This window comes from Sceloporus occidentalis, unplaced genomic scaffold, assembly GCF_023333645.1.
Source record: "Sceloporus occidentalis isolate IW3139 unplaced genomic scaffold, rSceOcc1.0.p SCAF_8, whole genome shotgun sequence".
NCBI lineage: Eukaryota > Metazoa > Chordata > Lepidosauria > Squamata > Phrynosomatidae > Sceloporus > Sceloporus occidentalis.
Genome location: NW_028316988.1, coordinates 43,853,830 through 43,870,808, shown reverse-complemented (window position 1 = coordinate 43,870,808; position 16,979 = coordinate 43,853,830). Strand labels below are relative to the sequence as shown.

General features: G+C 42.9%; 1 protein-coding gene across 2 annotated transcripts in view; it reads right to left on the bottom strand.

Annotated features, from left to right (window-relative positions):
* Positions 1-1,004: 1,004 nt before the first annotated feature.
* LOC149308792 (uncharacterized) overlaps positions 1,005-16,979 on the bottom strand; it is an 88,377-nt gene continuing 72,402 nt past the window's right edge. Inside the window, exons 5-8 of one of the 2 annotated variants that reach the window (XR_016282188.1) lie at positions 11,647-11,737; positions 7,843-7,939; positions 4,221-6,437; positions 1,005-3,819 (exon numbers count right to left, since the gene is read on the bottom strand). Coding sequence is in view for 1 of the 2 variants with exons in the window: in XM_089536471.1 (XP_089392597.1) it covers positions 6,323-6,437; positions 7,843-7,939; positions 11,647-11,737 (303 nt within the window). In the remaining variant the exon portion in view is untranslated. Of the gene's footprint in view, positions 6,438-7,842; positions 7,940-11,646; positions 11,738-16,979 lie in introns of both variants that reach the window. The other variant, XM_089536471.1, reaches the window with a different exon arrangement.

Here is a 16,979-nt window from a genome sequence, read left to right as displayed (position 1 = left end):
ACTTTACTTTTCAAAGTCCTCACAGTTTCCAGAGAGGTGTGTAATGCAATATAAAGGGGGATATTTGAGGGAAAAGGCCCAAGTTGACCATACACAATACTTGTAGTTATTTTGATTGTTCCTATTGTGTCTGGGGTCCACTACGCTACAAAAACCTTTGTTTTTGTTCTGCCATTACTAGGATGTGTTCAGCTGTGGCTTATGATTTTATGACTCTCAAATGTGTGCAATGGCAAAAGGTCATTGTCTTAGATTTGTACTGAGGTCACGTTAGATTATAATTTGAAACTTGTGGAGGATCCATTCAGCTCCTCCTTAGTAAATACGCCTTCTAGTAAAAGATGTGCAGTTGTGGAGTAGCTTCCATGGCACAGGTCTTACCTGTCTTCACAAACAGCCATGTTTGCTGTGCCGACATCATTGAAAACTGGAAATCTGCAGGTCAAATTATCCTGTTCTATACATTTTCCACAATAGGAGACCTTACAAAAGCTGCAGGGAAACTCTGCCTTTTAATGAGCTGCTGATGCAGGAAAAAGACTAATCTTTTCCTCTGTTAGCAGCTTGGATTCTGGTAAAATGCCAGCTCCTTCCTTAGGGCACACAGACAGGGCAAGTGGAAGAGAAAGTAAAAGGATTTTGCTCTGGCCACGTCAGTTTCTGACAAGCAGCTTCTAAAGAGTTACGCAGAAAAGAACTTAGCTCTGGGATTGAAAAGATTCTCCAGCCTGATGGAACAAGTTCTTACATTTATTGAAGAGGGTAGGTCTGTATTATGGCCTAACATGGAAGTCCACAGGAGAGGAAAATCCAAACAGGAACTGTTTACATGTTGCCGCTGTTTTGCAGAGATGCCTTTAAAACCCCTTGCATAGGCAGCCAAGTTGTACGGCAGCTCCATACAAAAGCAATGGAATTTATATTTCTATACGGCTTATCAGTGGACTCAGCGCTCTCTAAGCGGTTTACAATCTGTAAGCCAATTGCCCCCAACAAGCCAGGGACTCATTTTACCAACCTGCAAAAGGATGGAAGGCTGAACCAACCTTGGAGCCCTGGGATCGAACTCACAACCTTGTGGCTTCAGGACCGGCATTTAACCACTGCGCCACCTGGGCTCCATGCAACAGTCTAATGGGGAAAGGCCCTGTGCGATTCCTCATCAAACTTTGTTTGGACAGTTATGAAGTCATAAACTAGGCTTCCAACCTCGTAAGCATTCACATTCACACCATCCCTATGACCACAAATGCCCCTTTACCCACCTTAAAAGCCAGGCAGCCTCAGTGAAGTTTTGCAGGGGTGCTTTCGGACGATGTGAGCAGTCCTTTCCAACCATTGTATAGAATGAAGAGTTGTGACCAGACCCTGCAAGACTTCCCAATCTTGGTCAGCTCACCATGGTTTGCTGGCCGGATGGGGCTGAATGCTGCCTGGCTTTTAAGCTGGGTTTTAAGGGGCTGGATCTGGAGACAGAGCATAGCTAAGGCGTCCCATGCAGGATCTTGGCCACAGTTATTTCAACTTCTCCATCACGAAGTGGATTTCCCAATCATACCCAGCCTTTCCTTGCAGCGGGTGTTCCTATTAATCCACCCCGAAAAGCTAAAGTTGCATCCCCCCCCTAAAATAGCAAGACAAAGACTAGGCAGGAGAGGGTTCAACCACTTTTAGCTACGTTTCCTCCTCCTGGTTGAACCCGGCCAGGCCAAGCCCTTAAGGAAAAGCATAAGTACAAGCAGCTATGAATGTTTCTTTTTCTCCTTATTTTATTGGATAAATGGTTTTTTTAAAAGGTAATAACAATAGTGTTAAAACTACTACAATATCTTTCCACAGCCATTATATCTCACAGACCCACAAATTACCTTCTAGATTAATTTTTTTTGCTTTTTTCCTCATTTTATTTTTTTACCCTTTAAGCTTATAAAAAAATGCCCATTTTAATCAAGTTTTTTATTCTTCTTCTTCTTCACACTAATAGCAAATAAACACGGGAAGGAAGGGAGGATCTAGTTTAAAAACGGAAGGAGGTTTGCGGTAATCTGTGATAATATCGTAATCGATAGTCAAGTTACTAAGGAAAGGAAAGGGGGAAAAATAGGGGCTCCAAAACCACGCCAGGCGGTTTCATAAAGCCCATTTCTTTTTGTGTTGTGTGTCACCTTTTTGCATCGGAGATTAACTAGTTATGCTGGTGAACAATTCTTGTAACATATATAAAAAAACCCCACTAAAATAACTTAGAAACTAGATCCAAATCTTTTGGAAAGAATCAAGTTCGATATACAAAAAACAGTCATTAAGTTGTTACAAAAGGTTTGTTTTTTCTCAGTGCATTTATCCAGCGACTGGATCCAGAGCAAAAGGAAGTTTTTATTTCATCATCATTTTTCTTCTTCCGAAACAGTAATAATAATAATAATAATAACAAAAACGAAAACAAGGAAAACAACAACACATATCTTTGTATATAAAGAATCATTGCTGGTCTTCGTAAATGTAACCAGAAACCCTTTTTATTTCTTTTAAAATCTGAGAGGCACACTTTCGGGTTTCTATATTATTTTATTTCAAACATAAAAGTCACCAGTTTTTATTTCGACGGAGGAGGGTTTTTTTGCGTCGGCTCCTCGGGGGAAAAAAAAACACAACAACCTTAATTCAATTAACATCACTAGCAAAAAATCAGTTAGAAACTGTACAAAAATAAAAAAAGTTAAACCCATTATTTTTTTGTTTTTTGAATCCTGCAGAGACTTTGGAAGGACCGGAAGGCAGGCGTTCTGTTATTTGTTTTACGGAGCAGCATTTAGGCTTGGCTAGAAGATTCTTTGGTACAATCCAACACACAAGAGATGTCACCTACTCCAGACGGTTTTCGAGAACCCGCACGGTTGAAGACAAATCGTGATAAAACACCGGAAAATTGGGGGGGGGGGGGGACAGCTGCTTCTGGCTGGCCGCGTGGCACTGTTTTTGGTACCCCCGTGTTTTGCTGCCCGTCTTGCGTCGCCCGAGTCGAGAAGATGCGTGCAGGGCAACCAAGATAAAAGGAACATGCAAAACTCCAGCCTCTTGGCAACTGCATGTGTGCGTGTGTTTTGGGAGTTCAAACCCTCACGCGGAGCCAGAGAGGTTTGTTCCGCAGTCGCCTCTGCCACGCAAATATATATATATATATATATATGGGCGCAGGAAACCAAATGGTTTAAAGCTAGCCTTTTTGGAATGAAATAAGGCAAAAGGAAGAAAAAAAATGTCGATCGACGATGCTCAGAGGCCGGTAAAGAGGAAGGTGACAATCAGTCTTGGATTTGGAACTGATATCCTTTCCCTTGTCCCATGCGCCCTCCTCAAAAAACCCCCACCTCGCATTGTAATTTGCACATCGAGGAGAAAACTGTGGGGGGGGGGGGGGGAATGTTTCAAGCTTCGTCCTTCCGGTTGGTTTTGGGAAAATGGACCGAGTGCGGCTCCCACGTTGCACGGCGCACTATGTGCAAAAAAGTTAAACAGGGAACGTCGCAGTCCCGTGCGCTGTTGGCATTTTTGTATCCCAAGGGAAGGAGGTGGCGGCGGCAGCAGCACAAAATGCAAACTCACAGAGAAACTGGTTTTTATCGACATGTTAAAAAAAAACAGAACGTCGCTGAAGCTTCTGCCCAAAGCTGACACCTTGCAAACCGTTGTAAGACAGGTTCAGAAGGGTCCGGAGGTTTGTTTCCATATATATATATATATATATATATATATATATATCAATCACACCTTTCCAGTTTGCATAACCCTTTGAACTTTTAATTTCCCAAGCATCAGCTACTGAGAGATAAGGGGAAAAGAAAGAAAGAAAAAGAACGCATTGTGCATTATGCCGCGTTATTAAAAAGGAGGGGAAAAGGGAGACAAAACGATCCTTTTCAAAAAACGTTCCTCCCCCAAAGCCACGGTGGGAAGTATTGCTGACCTTGTCCTTCAAACCCTGCAGGATTTGTTTTATTTAAATCAGTATATCATTATTACACTGGTAAGAAATTCTGTATAACATCTGCATATATTGAGGATTTTTTTCCTTTAAAAAAAGAAATCTGATATGATCTTTCGAGTCCGCATGACCAGTCACGTGACCTGCTCAAGGTTGATTAGCACCTTTAAATACACATATATTTATATATATAATAGATCTTTCTTTTAAAAAAACGTCTAAATGAGGAGCTCACCCAGAAGCATGAGCCGTTCGTTCATGAGAGGATGGAGAAAGACGGGACCGGGTGGCCATGGCTGATGTCTCAAATGTTTGCAGCAGACAATGTCGTTTTCTTTTTCGGCTTGTGCTCAAGTTTCCCTTTCGAGGGCGAAAAACAAAAAAATTGCAATCAGATAGCCGTTGGATGGCAGCTTTCGTTTCGAGGTGAAACCTCTCCTCGGCATACCAAGCGCGGGGGGAAACGTAAAAGAGAACCGTACCAAGCATCTTCACAACAAGAAGCGATGGCCAGCTCTTTTATCCGCCCGCTGCATCTCGCCGGCTATCTTTTGTGTGTGTGTGTGTTTTTCAGGCCTTCTGTTCACTTAAAAAATTAAGGCAGCAAAACAGAAAGTTAATATTTGGACATTTAAATGCAATGGATGAAGGAATGATGGTGGCTCCTGTGAGAACCAGCTCTGCCTGCTTCCCTATATGCCCAGTTACCCCTTGGAATAAAATCTGAGGATGCTTTTCACTAGTTGCTAGCCATTTCTGCCAAAAAGGAGGTCTCCTAGCAAAAGGGCAGGTCCTATTCTCTCTCCCCCTGAATATGCACTTTGCCATACTCAAAGTTCATGAGAGATTTGGAAGTGCACAGGACAAGGCGATGGCCCCAACTGAGGCCTTCCAACTTCATCAATACCTTTCTTTCTATTCCCATCCCCATTACTGGAGCGTCCGTCAGTGACTCCATTTGCCTCTTCCATACAAGAGAGGACTCCAACCAGCGTCACGGTACTCTCCAGACACCTGATATCCAAAAACACTACTCATCCCTACCCCCCTCTTTCTATAAGGACTAACTGAGTTCGGCTAAACTGTAATGTAACAAACGTCCAGAGACCGAAATTTCACGGGACGGAAGGAAGAAAGTCAAATTTTGCTCCCTTCCGTCGAAATTTCATCCCTCGCCTGCTCTCAGTAAATGAAGGATTTCGACAGTCATGGTTCTACTTCCCTGCTTTTCTTCCTATTGTTTCAGTAAAACTTGCATCCTAGTTGAAGGCACTAATACCTAAATCCATTGACTTCCTAACGCAACCGTTGCTATCTGCCAATCATTTCGGTGACGAAAGCAACTCCTAGCTTAGGAATCTCCGAACGGCATTGGTGCTAGATGCTGAACCTTGTCGGCGCATCGGTCCCTCACTCCTGCGCATATCCCTTTGCTGGAAAGAGGGGCTGCACAAGGCACTGACAGGGAAAGTGAGAAGCCACCTCCTCCTTTCAAGTCCCATGGATGGGAAGGTGGACCACAGTTTTCCCAGATCAGCCGCTTGGGATGAGATTTCAGTTCCAGTGATTCGTATCAGAAACATCTTGCCAAGTCAGTGGAACCAGGATCCCAGCCTGGGCAAGCAATGAAATTTATCCTATGATTACCGGATCTCTCCTGTCAAAAATCGTTGTCTTTATCTTCTCCCAATCGGGTCATTTATCCTATCGTTGTCCCTCCTGGGCCCACCAGGACAGGACTCTGAGGATCTACGCATTTGCCTACATGAAAGAACGAAAACCTTTCCTTGTGAGAAAGATTTTGAGGAATTGCAGGGCTAGTCCTACTTAGGTCTCCTGGTTCTTCTGACCCAAATCCGATATGTCTTATTATTTTGTGAGCAGCTGACCTTGCTTTCCTCTCTGTCTCTCTCTATCTAGTTCAAACTCTTAAGCATTAAACTCTTTCCCTCTATTCCCCAGTCTCACAGAAAACCTTGATTGATATAATTTCAATGTTCACGAAGTAGAAATTTAAAATTTTATATATAAAAAAGTCCCGAGTTTTTATATGCTGTGAAAAAAATAGAACCCAAAGAAAACCCTAATAAGCCCACAGTGACTTAATACTATTTTTTTTAAAAAAGAAAGAATGAAGGGATGTTTTTTCCGTTAATGATGCAGCGTTTCCACCCGTTGCCATGGTGAACTTAACCTACCACGGAGAAGCGTCATCATGGCAACGGAAACTATCATCATAAAATGGTACAGTAATAGAGATAGCTAGACCAAGAGGGGGCCGGGTCTCCCGGGAAGAGGTCTGCAGAGAGGTCCAAGGACTGGTCATGCGGCTCAGTGTCAGGAGTAATGGTTGTATGGTGGAAGGCTGTGCCCAATGCCGTTCTGGAAGTGGTGGTGCTGGCGGTGGGCAAGGTATTCTGTGTAACTCATGGTCATCTTCTCACTACGATACCTAAAAGGAAAGGGCAAAAAGAAGGGGGGTGGGGGAGAAGAGAGGTTATAAAATAACACGAGACCACGTGTGAAAGGGATCTGGGAGTCCAAGTAGACACCAAATTGAACATGAGTCAACACTGCAATGCAGCAGCTAACAAGGCCAATGCGATTTTAGGCTGCATCAATAGAAGTATAGTGTCTAGATCAAGGGAAGTAATAGTGCCACTGTACTCTGCTCTGGTCAGGCCCCACCTGGAATATTGTGTCCAGTTCTGGGCACCACAATTCAAAAAGGACATTGAGAAAGTGGAGCCATGTGTTCAAAGGAGGGTGACTAAAATGGTGAAGGGTCTGGAAACCATGCCCTATGAGGAAAGACTCAGGGAGCTGTGGATGTTTAGTCTGGAGAAGAGAAGATTAAGAGGTGATATGATAGCCCTGTTTAAATACTTGAAGGGATGTCATATTGAGGAGGGACCAAGCTTGTTTTCTGCTGCTCCAGAGACTAGAACGCGGAACAATGGACGCAAGCTACAGGAAAAGAGATTCCACCTCAACATTAGGAGCAACCTCCTGACAGTCAGGGCTGTTCGACAGTGGAAGACACTTCCTCGGAGTATAGTGGAGTTAGGGTTAGGGTTAAGGTTAGGGAGTGTTGTGGAGTCTCCTTCCTTGGAGGTCTTTAAACAGAGGCAGGATGGACATCTGTCAATGGGGATGCTTTAATTGAGATTTCCTGCATGGCAGAATGGGATTGGACTGGATCAGGGCCCTTCTTGGGGTCTCTTCCAACTCTAGGATTCTATAGGGAACCACAAAAATAAGTTCACATAAAAATAAGGAATCCGTCTTTTGGTATTTCTCTCCTAACATTCTTCTTGTTCCCTAAAATGTTGGAAAGTTTTCTGTTAAATTTTAGTGTGCATTAAATACACTGAAGGCACCAGATTCCATCTGATCTTTGAAGCTCAGCAGGATCAGCCCTAGTTAGTACTTGGATGGGAAACCACCATGGGATGTATGGGATGTTAGGTGCTGTAGGCAACATTTCAGTGGAAGGAACTTGCAAATCCACCTCTGAATATTCCTTGCCTAAGAAAACCCTATGGAATCACCATAGGTTGATTGGTGATGTGAAGGCATATACAGACATAATTTTTAGAAAGATTCATCTCCTTCATCATCATCATCTCATCATTTCCCCCTGAAATAGAGTTAAAACCAGATCGCAGAATGAATTTAGATAACCAGTTTCACTCAAGATGATCTGCATTTGCACACTCCTTCTCAAAACTGACTTTAGAAATTATCTGGGGAGATGCTTCAAAGAAAGACTGTTCATTTATTACCAGTGTTTTAAAATCATCCAAATGTGAAAAGCAGACACCAGATTATAAGCATATATCCAAATAACCTCATACCTGGTCAGTTTTATTGTTTTCCTGAAATCATTTGTAATTGGAGCTTTGTAGCCTCCTTTCCTCAATAAGGAATCTATGGTCTGAATATGGTCCCATCCTGTTGAGATTCACCAGAAAGCATGTATTAGAAAACAGGTATCGGAAACTGCGTTGCAAGCCATTACTTCTATAAGTCATTAGCCCCCCTCCTCAGCCTCCGCCTGGACCAGGGGGCATGCCCATATCTCTCCTCTTAGACCACAGCTGGGCAACCTATGGCCCTCCAGATGCTGTTGGACTGCAACTCCCAGCAATCCTAGCCAGCATAGCTAATAATAAAGAATTCTGGAAGCAGGAGCCCAACAATACCTGGAGGGCCACATGACTGCCATCCCTTTCTTAGCAGCTTTTGCAAAAAGAAATTGGGACTCTAATGTCTTCCTGTGAAGAGGAGTGCCCCATCAGATGAATTACAAGGCCTACATAAATCTGCTCTCGGTTTCTTTAAAAACAGGACTCAATCATAACATATACATAAAAACCTGAACTTGTTTCAAAGAACACACAGGCCTATATGATTCATTTGCATGGCAATGTCACATCTCTACGGGCAGAAAGTATTTAAAAATGAATAAACTCAAATGAGCACCAAAACAGAAAAATGTCACCACTAATCCTGTTGCTAAACTATGAAGTGTGGTGCAGTGGCTAGAGAGGAGTGTGGGGCTATAGCCACAGAGGCCCAGGTTCAAATCCCCACTCAGGTGTGGATGATTTTGGGCCGGTCCCTTTCCCTCTCAGCCTAACCTACGTCACAGGGATACTGTGAAGAAAACCAGGGAAGGGGATCACAGGTGCCTCCCTTCAAGCTCAATGGAGTAGAATAACTATAGACAAATAGTGTTGTGTTTATACTTCAAGGCTGGAGTCCTGTATGGCACAGCATACTAGTTCCACATACAGAACTATCTGGCTGGCCATTCACACAAACTTACTGTGAGCTGCCTTGGGTCCCACTCCGGCATCATATAAAATGAATATATAAATAAAGTTGCTGCATAGCCATACCATTTTGGGTTGTGGGTGGGAATCAGGGAAGCATCAGGCTATATTCCCCATAGTCAGACATAAAATGATTATCTGCTGAGTCCTGCAGAAGTCTCCATGATGTAAGCATTTTGCATCTGGCTACAGGGACATAGCCAGATGTTTCTCCAATCTACTCCAGCTGGCACAGAATGGCTGTGGAGCGGGGGGCACATGGATCATTGCAGAGGAAAGAAAGGAATACCAATATCCACGCTGACCAAAAACAGAAAAAGACATACACCGATGTAAGGTTGAATTACACCTGTGCAGGCCAACTGAGCATAGAAAAAGGCTTAGAAGCAACCTGTGTCAAAAGGCCCCTGAAGTAAAACCCATCTGATATCGCTCCAAAATGAAGAACAGCAAACATGTAACTTACGTTTGTCAAAGAAGCTGTGTCACAGCAATGCATAGAGAATAAATGGTAATTAACAAAGAGAAAGGACAACTGTTGCTGAACCACTGCCCAGTTCAATGGCGCTTGCGAATGGCAGCTGTGCAATAGCAGGACTTGCTGGATTGTGCCCACTATTACTTTGTTTCACAAGTCTCCACAGTTAAATATTTTTTCACATAGGGTTAATGAGCCTGGCAAATCCATCAAACCCATTGTTTGTAAGAAGCCATCACTATTTCTTAGATGATACAGAAGGATAAAGGCACAAGCTTAAGCCATTATCTGAAGCTTCTTAATCTATAAGTGGGTTGCAGTGGTCTCCTTGACTCTAAGAATTAATTACCTTTTGAGGGTTACTCCTGGGGATATATATAGATATTCTAAGCTTTTATATAGAGACACAGAAGTATATCTAATGCAAAAATAAGAACGGAAAAAGAAAAATGGAAACAAAGTTTGCTGGATGAGAAAACTGCTGGTGAGTGTGGCAGCAGCTTTGTTTTTTGGTATCACAAGAGTTCCCAGAGCTTCCCCAAAAGATGAGATGGCAGGCCTGTGCCTTTTAAATATAGCATGCCACAGGGTGAGACCGCCTTTGCCTACTATGGAGGATGGGAACCCTGATCTATATGCGACTTCTGTAGAGACAGAAAGATAGGCTAAAGCCATTACCACTGCTTCCTCTTACTGGCACTTAGCAACTCAAAACAGAACTGATTTAAACTCTGAGTTTCCAATGCAAACTACACACTAGGTTGTCAATCATAGGCCGGTTACAGACCGGCACTTTAGTGCGTGACGAGCACGCACTAGGGTTACAAAAGGGCAGTGCTTCCGCACCGCCCTAACCCTAGTGCGTGCTCGTCACGCACTAAACGGCGGCGGCCCTTCCATATGGCCACCGCCGTGAGGACGTCACAGCCGCGCCGCCTCTAGACGGGGCGGCGCGGACATGATGTCCTTGCTCCGCGCCAGGGCGCTTAGTGCGCCCTGAACATGGAGCAGGAAGGAGCTCCGTTTCGGAGCTCCTTCCTGGTTTAGTCCGCTGGGTGCAGCCTTCAGACGGCTGCGCCCAGTGGACTAAAAGAGAAAGGGGCCAAGCGGCCCCTTTCTCTTCTTCCCACTGCCACGGGGTGTCCTTGGGGCTTGAAGCCCCAGGGACACCCCTTTTCAGGCTGCGGGGAAGTGGCGTTTTGCTGCTTCCCCGCAGCCTGAAAAGCGGCGGATCGGGGCCTCAGCGGCTGCCGCTCTGCACGCTGAGGCCCCGATACACCGGGGAAAGGGGCGGGTGCAGACCGCCCTAAATGGGCGATCTATAACCTGCCATAGAGATCTGAAGAGGAACAGAGCAATCACTTCTGTCTCCAAAGACAACTAGGTCAAACTAGTGGTTTCCAGTTCAAGCTGTGACTCACTTTCGTCTTTCCTCATTAATATGTTGGCATCTTATGATATTTGCTGGTGGCCTTAAGGCCATTCCATCCATAATGCAAAAGCAACACTTAGCTTGCAATCCAGTGTCCATTTGACAAGACAAAGCTAGCCAGTCCTGATCCTCTGGCCTGCATGATAAGCATTTCCAGATCATTTGTCTTATTCACATATTGCATTTTTTAGAAGGGCACCTGAAAAAAATATAAAGTCTAGAGGCCCCTAAAATTTGGATGCAAGAGAGTCCACTGCCTGGTCTCTACTCCATTCCAAATGGTGGTAATTCAAAGTACAGTGGGCCCTTGGTATCGGCTGGGGTTTGGTTCCAGGACCCCATGGATGCTGAGGTCCCATTATGTACAATGGTGTAGTAAAACAGCAAAATCAAGGTTTGCTTTTTGGGGTTTTGTGTGTGAATATTTTCAAACCGTAGTTGGCTGAATCAGGGGATGCAGAATCCATGGATACAGAGGGCCAACTGTACATGCAAATTATGTGCCAGTAGTAAGCGCCGGACAAGAAGCAACGTACAACAAATATATTTTCATGGTTAGTCATCTCATCATTTAGAAGTTTTCCATATTACAGAGATTAGCCACATAGGGCAAAAAGCAGCTGTCTGTCACTTTGGCTAGATGGACAATGTTATTCCACCAGCTGCAATTGCCATCTGACACATTAACCGTTAGCACACGTTTGGATTGCTGCAGTTTACAAAACCATTCCCAATAAAGGGACTTATCTATGGATACATAAGTGGCATTTAAAGAAGAGTCATCCCTTACAATTAAAAGTATTGCTCCATCATCTGACATCTGACATCTGTGCAAGGTCAAATATTGCATTTTAAGTTCCTAGGTATGTTTAAATTCTTCACCAGATCATATGAGATAAAGTGCAACAATGACCTTGCTCCTTTGCAACCTCCGGTAAGTAGGTGGCGGTGCGTTTTGATCCTTTTTCATTGATGAATTCTATTCTAATGCCATGTACACCCACCTGAAAGAAATGGGCAGGTTTATTAGTACATTTAAAAAAATGAAAACAAAGAGACGGTTAGAAATATAAACCCCAAGGAATCAGATCTGCATGACTCTGTTTTCACTGTCATATTTCTTTGGGGGAGAAAGGCACATTGACCTAACCTCACTGAATGGGATGGCCAAGGAAAGAGTTTATTTCACACGTACAATGCAATGGATGGGCAACTGATCCACCAGCATCTACTTTTCCATCTATAAAAAGATCAAGACACTTTAGATTGAATGCATCCTTCTTGAGATTGTTGGCTCTAGTTGGAATCACAAATGTGACTTGAGGGTTCCTATACTAGCTAATAGCCTCAATGTTTGTGTGAAACAATTATCAACGTGATCATAAAGACTCATTAGAACAGAAAGCGCTAACTTCATTTCAACAAGGGTCCATCAGCTTGGTATGATCAATAGCATTGAATGAGCAAAGTATCTGGATGGTACCCCTGAGCCTTCCTCAAGGCAATCCATGCCATTTATATTCTTATCCATCCAACTGGTCTGAGGGATCTCCAAATGCAACCAGAAGCCCAAGTAGACACCCACAGGACTGCGGCAGAGTTAAGATTTTAAAGGTATTAAGTGAGAGCCATCCAGCAATTACCCCAATAAAAACTCTTTGAAATACTGATTAGTCTGTTTACTTCAGAACTGAACTTTTTCCCCCTTAAAATAAATGTGATACCTGCTTTTCCTTGTTTAACACATTTGGTGGTGATGCTGTATGTGTATATTCCTAGGTACCTAGTAGGGAAGCCTATGATGGTTCTTCCCCATTAAAAACTAACCTAAACACATTTATTGCTTGACAAAGCTGCTGCACACAAGGCCTCTCATTCAGAATCAAACCTCTGTTACTTTGGAAAGAGAAATGTGTGATGTCAGGGATGTCCCAGAGCAACCTCATTATTTGCAACCAAATCTTAAAGCAGCCATTATAATGATACCGGGGCTTCCTGATAAAAAAAAAAAAGGAGGAGTAGGGTGAATGGACAAAATGTATTTTCACAAAAAAATTCATTTACAAAAACCCTCCGAGAAGCCTTCTGTATGTCTGTTCTGACCGGCAACAACTGCACACTTGTGCCATGGAAACATGAGGCTTAGAAAGCCCAATTAGCAGAGTCAGATCTATTTAGAGGCCAACAAAAAGCCAAGATTATTTTTCACCTTCACAGCCATCATGGGAGCAGGAAGGAGCATTCTTGTCTGCAATTCCCAAGAGGTCTACCTTATGAGACATTAACTTTAAGTACTGAAACATCTGATGCAAATATATTTAACAATAATGGGAACAGGAAGGAGTGTTAACCTTAAGGACAGTTCATGCACCCAAGCCGACCCTTTTTCTCAACATAGCTCCTCCCAGGGAATCGGAGCACATGGAGAAATATTGCCAAGAAGTTGGTTGCAAACAGATATGAGCCGATGGAGAACAGGCTTCTGGGCTGCATCTGTGTACAGCTACACAAACTACACAAACACGCATGTGAAGATTTTCCAGGGATATCGCGCTGGGGTGGCGGCGGCTGGCATTCTCTTATGAGTAAGCCAAAACAAGCCATTTGTTGTTTCTTAAGGAGGCTTTGCAACAAGCAAATATGCTACAAGCATTACACAATGCAACTGATCTCAAAGAGGGCTTGTTCATATTTTTGTTCTGAACAGGTTCCCCTATATGTTTTTTCCCAGCAAAACCAGGACAACCACAGCTAAGCTGGGCTCAGATTTGCATTTGTATCTGCTCTGAACTACAGTGTCTGCATTGAGGCTACTGGAAGGGTGGCATGGAGAGGCAGCAGACCAACTTGGGCTAACTCCAGGAGGACAAAAGGAAGAGAGCTACTTCCAAATCCGAAGAAGAATTCTGTTAGAAGTGAATTTACAACTTTATGCAAAGTTGCCTTTCAGTGAAGCCTCCATAGTGTTTCCCAATTATAGCTTTGCAGCCAAAGAAAACCAACAACCAAACCAGCCACTCAAAAATCCAATTGTACATTGGAAACATTAGGTTATCTAAACACGCAGCACTATGTTTGTCCTTCTTTGTCCAAGTAAACTGTGCTTACTTGGAAAAACAGACAGGTCTAGGACTGTTGAAGGAAAACTCAAGAGCCGTTTGGAACAAGTGGAAGATGCAGATCTTCACATCTTCTTTGCATGATATTCCTGTACCCATTTTTTTCAGGGGGTCAGACAGTGGCCTGCGTCCTACTTTTGTCTGTATCCTGAGGCATGCTTCAATTTTATGAGACATGAGATCCATTTGACATTACTGGTCAAGCGGCCCCCATATGATAACATTTTGAGGATGTGATCTCCAATATTACGAGCACCATTGTGCTGACACCAGTACTGTAATAAAGGAGCAACACCACTATTATAATGAAGTGTGCAGTATGGTTTGTGTGTGATAGTAAAAACATACATTAGCATGAAGGCGCTTGGGTCAGCTGTGTGTTGTTTTCTTCAAATAAGAACTGCACTCAGCTTTATGGGTCATCTGAATAAGCTAGGGTTAGAAAGCATTGTCTGATCTTGCCTTCTTTAGATAAGACACAATTGAAACTAGGCAGAGTTTGTTTGGGTTTTGATGAAATGAAAAACGTTTATCTAGTTTGAAAAGAAATGGATGCAATCTCCTTGTCGTTTGTCTGGTGCAGAGGGGATGGGAAAAGCTACTTTATATAGCACTAAAGCTACGATTTAGCTTTTGTGTCTAAACGCGACCTGTGTGTACTTTCAGGTGTCCTGCTCTTCTTCTTGAGAAGAGCTTACTTGAGACACAACCTTTTTGGTAATGGTCCCTTAGCTATGGCAATCCCCCCTTCTCATTACACTGTACATTTAGCAACAGATTTGCCGTTGAACATGCCAGGTTAAAACATCTGGTTAAAGTTTTATTCTTCTGGAAGTAACATCTGTCATGCTGTTTTCTTATTTTAGTTACAAATTATTAGCTGCCTGGAAATTTATTTTATTGCAAGAGTAAAAATGTCTCAAACTGTACAAGAGCCTAACCATTTTATATTCCTGTTATTTTTATTTGCTACACATGCAGAAATGCTTTATCTGAATATACCCATCTGGAAACTACAGTTCAGTGTCTTTCTATGCCTCCATTTCCCATGGTGAAGGTAAGACAATACCAATATCGCAAGAGATGAATGTATTGGCTGCATAAAATGAGTGTTTGGTATCATTAACATTGCAATGGTTGCCCCCCATGAACTTAAAATGTAGTGGGATTGCAGTTCAGAAGCCTCCCCTTTGGCTTTCTATGGCATTGGTGGTGGTGATGGTGGGAGCAAAAAGATGGCACACTGCTGGACCACACAAGCCGCTTACTTCACTGGCTTGGACTACCGGTCCCTGGGGTGTGAGAGGTAGTTTATCGCAGTTAGACTCCTGCAGCTCCAAACACTTCCACATGCTGAGCCAGAGCTCTAAAAATGCCAGACGCCTAAACTTTTGTTGATGGTGCCAGGACAACAGAATGTGAGAGATGCTGCCAATGGCTGGTGATCTGACAAATGAAAAAGGACGCTGGCTCACACAGCTAGGAAGGATCTGAAAGCCATCAATGAAAATAAATGATCCCAACTGGACACAGTTTAAGCAAAGGTTCAGGAGGGAGTAAAATTAATCTCTCTTGATCATGGGTCACTTGATTATGACAAGCCATGGTTTATTGGAACCATGCGCTTTCTTCCTACCCTCATGTGAAAGTCAGTTACTGCATATTCTGACATGCAAACCAGCTAACTATGGTTTATGCTAAGTATATATAAAGATTCTTACATGAAATAATGAAAGATTTACAGTTGAAATTATGATGCCATGCTTTGGGGGGGAGGGTCCTATGTTTTATTCCTCATTCATAATGTTGGGAGATGCTTGTGGTGACGAAGATTGGCTTTCAGGTGACCAGGCAAAAAGACATTTGGATTGTGACAGTAATGGACATTTTCTTATTTTTTATACTTGCAAGCAAGAGCAAGTAATTTTGTCATTTTTCTCCTCATTGGGAGAAAGTCATCAAAAACTATACAGCTTTCAAAGACTATTTGCGGTTTATTCTATGCACTCACTAAAAAGCATGTGAGGTTTTGTGTGTGTGTTTCTTTGCACAGAGAATGCATTTTCTGCACAGAAAACAATTTCCTGGACAGAAAATAGCAACTGTGCACATTCTTGCCCATCTAAGACTCTCCTTATCAGGGTTTCCTATTAAAAAATACACCGTTTCCATCTCTAATGGCAGCAGCACAAGGACCTGCCTTAACCATATTCTTTGCAATTTAAAGTGAAAATGTTCCTTTTTCTCAAGAAAGGACAAAAGCGCCCGTTGCTGTCGCTGCCACTGGAAGAGTTTTATCTGACAAGGGAGAGTGAGTGGCTGGATTCACCTAGCCAAAAATAACTTCTCCATGACTCTGTTCGATGCGCATCATGTACAACTTGTGCAGACTGATTTACAAGGCTGAGCGTATCCATGCCAAAAAAGCTGCATTTGTGGTGCAAACCTGTCACTGCAGCAAGCAATGAAAAAAGAAAAGCAAAATTAAACAACAAAGCTAGGGAAGTTCGGTGTGACAATGAAACACTTGCTCTAATCGACAAGTACAAGCAGACTTCATTTAACAAAGCTGCTGGAAAAGCAGTTCCTTTTAACATCTACTTAGCCTCCTTTTCCTTCATCTTCTATCCAGCTGAGGTTTCTTACCAGCATTGGGAGGATGATGAAGGACAGCTACAGAAACACAAACTTTGGGTGCTGGCTTGCAATAAAACAATGCAATACACCTTGGAGTGGGAAATAATAGGATTTTATTCTAGCCGATCTTACTGCAGCTGTAGGCGCTTGCTTGCAAGTGGCAAGTTAAACAGCAGCTGCCTCCAGAATCCTTTACTAAGCATGCACAAAAAGCAAAACAGAAGGAAAAGTTCTCCCCAACATGTTCAAAAAAGCATGGACCTTTAAACATTAAACATTAATTGAATTTTGGAAGGTTTCATGTGGTCTCTAGAAATGTCAGGAATAAACTCTTCTAGAATATGGCCACATAGCCCCCCCCCCCAAAAACAAACAAACAAACAAAAAAAAACAAAAACGATGGTCTCTAGAAAGTTCGAAAGCTTTTCTTTGTGTTATGCTAACTTGACCTGGTTGTTTCATTTCACACATGCATGCTGCTAGCTCTGGA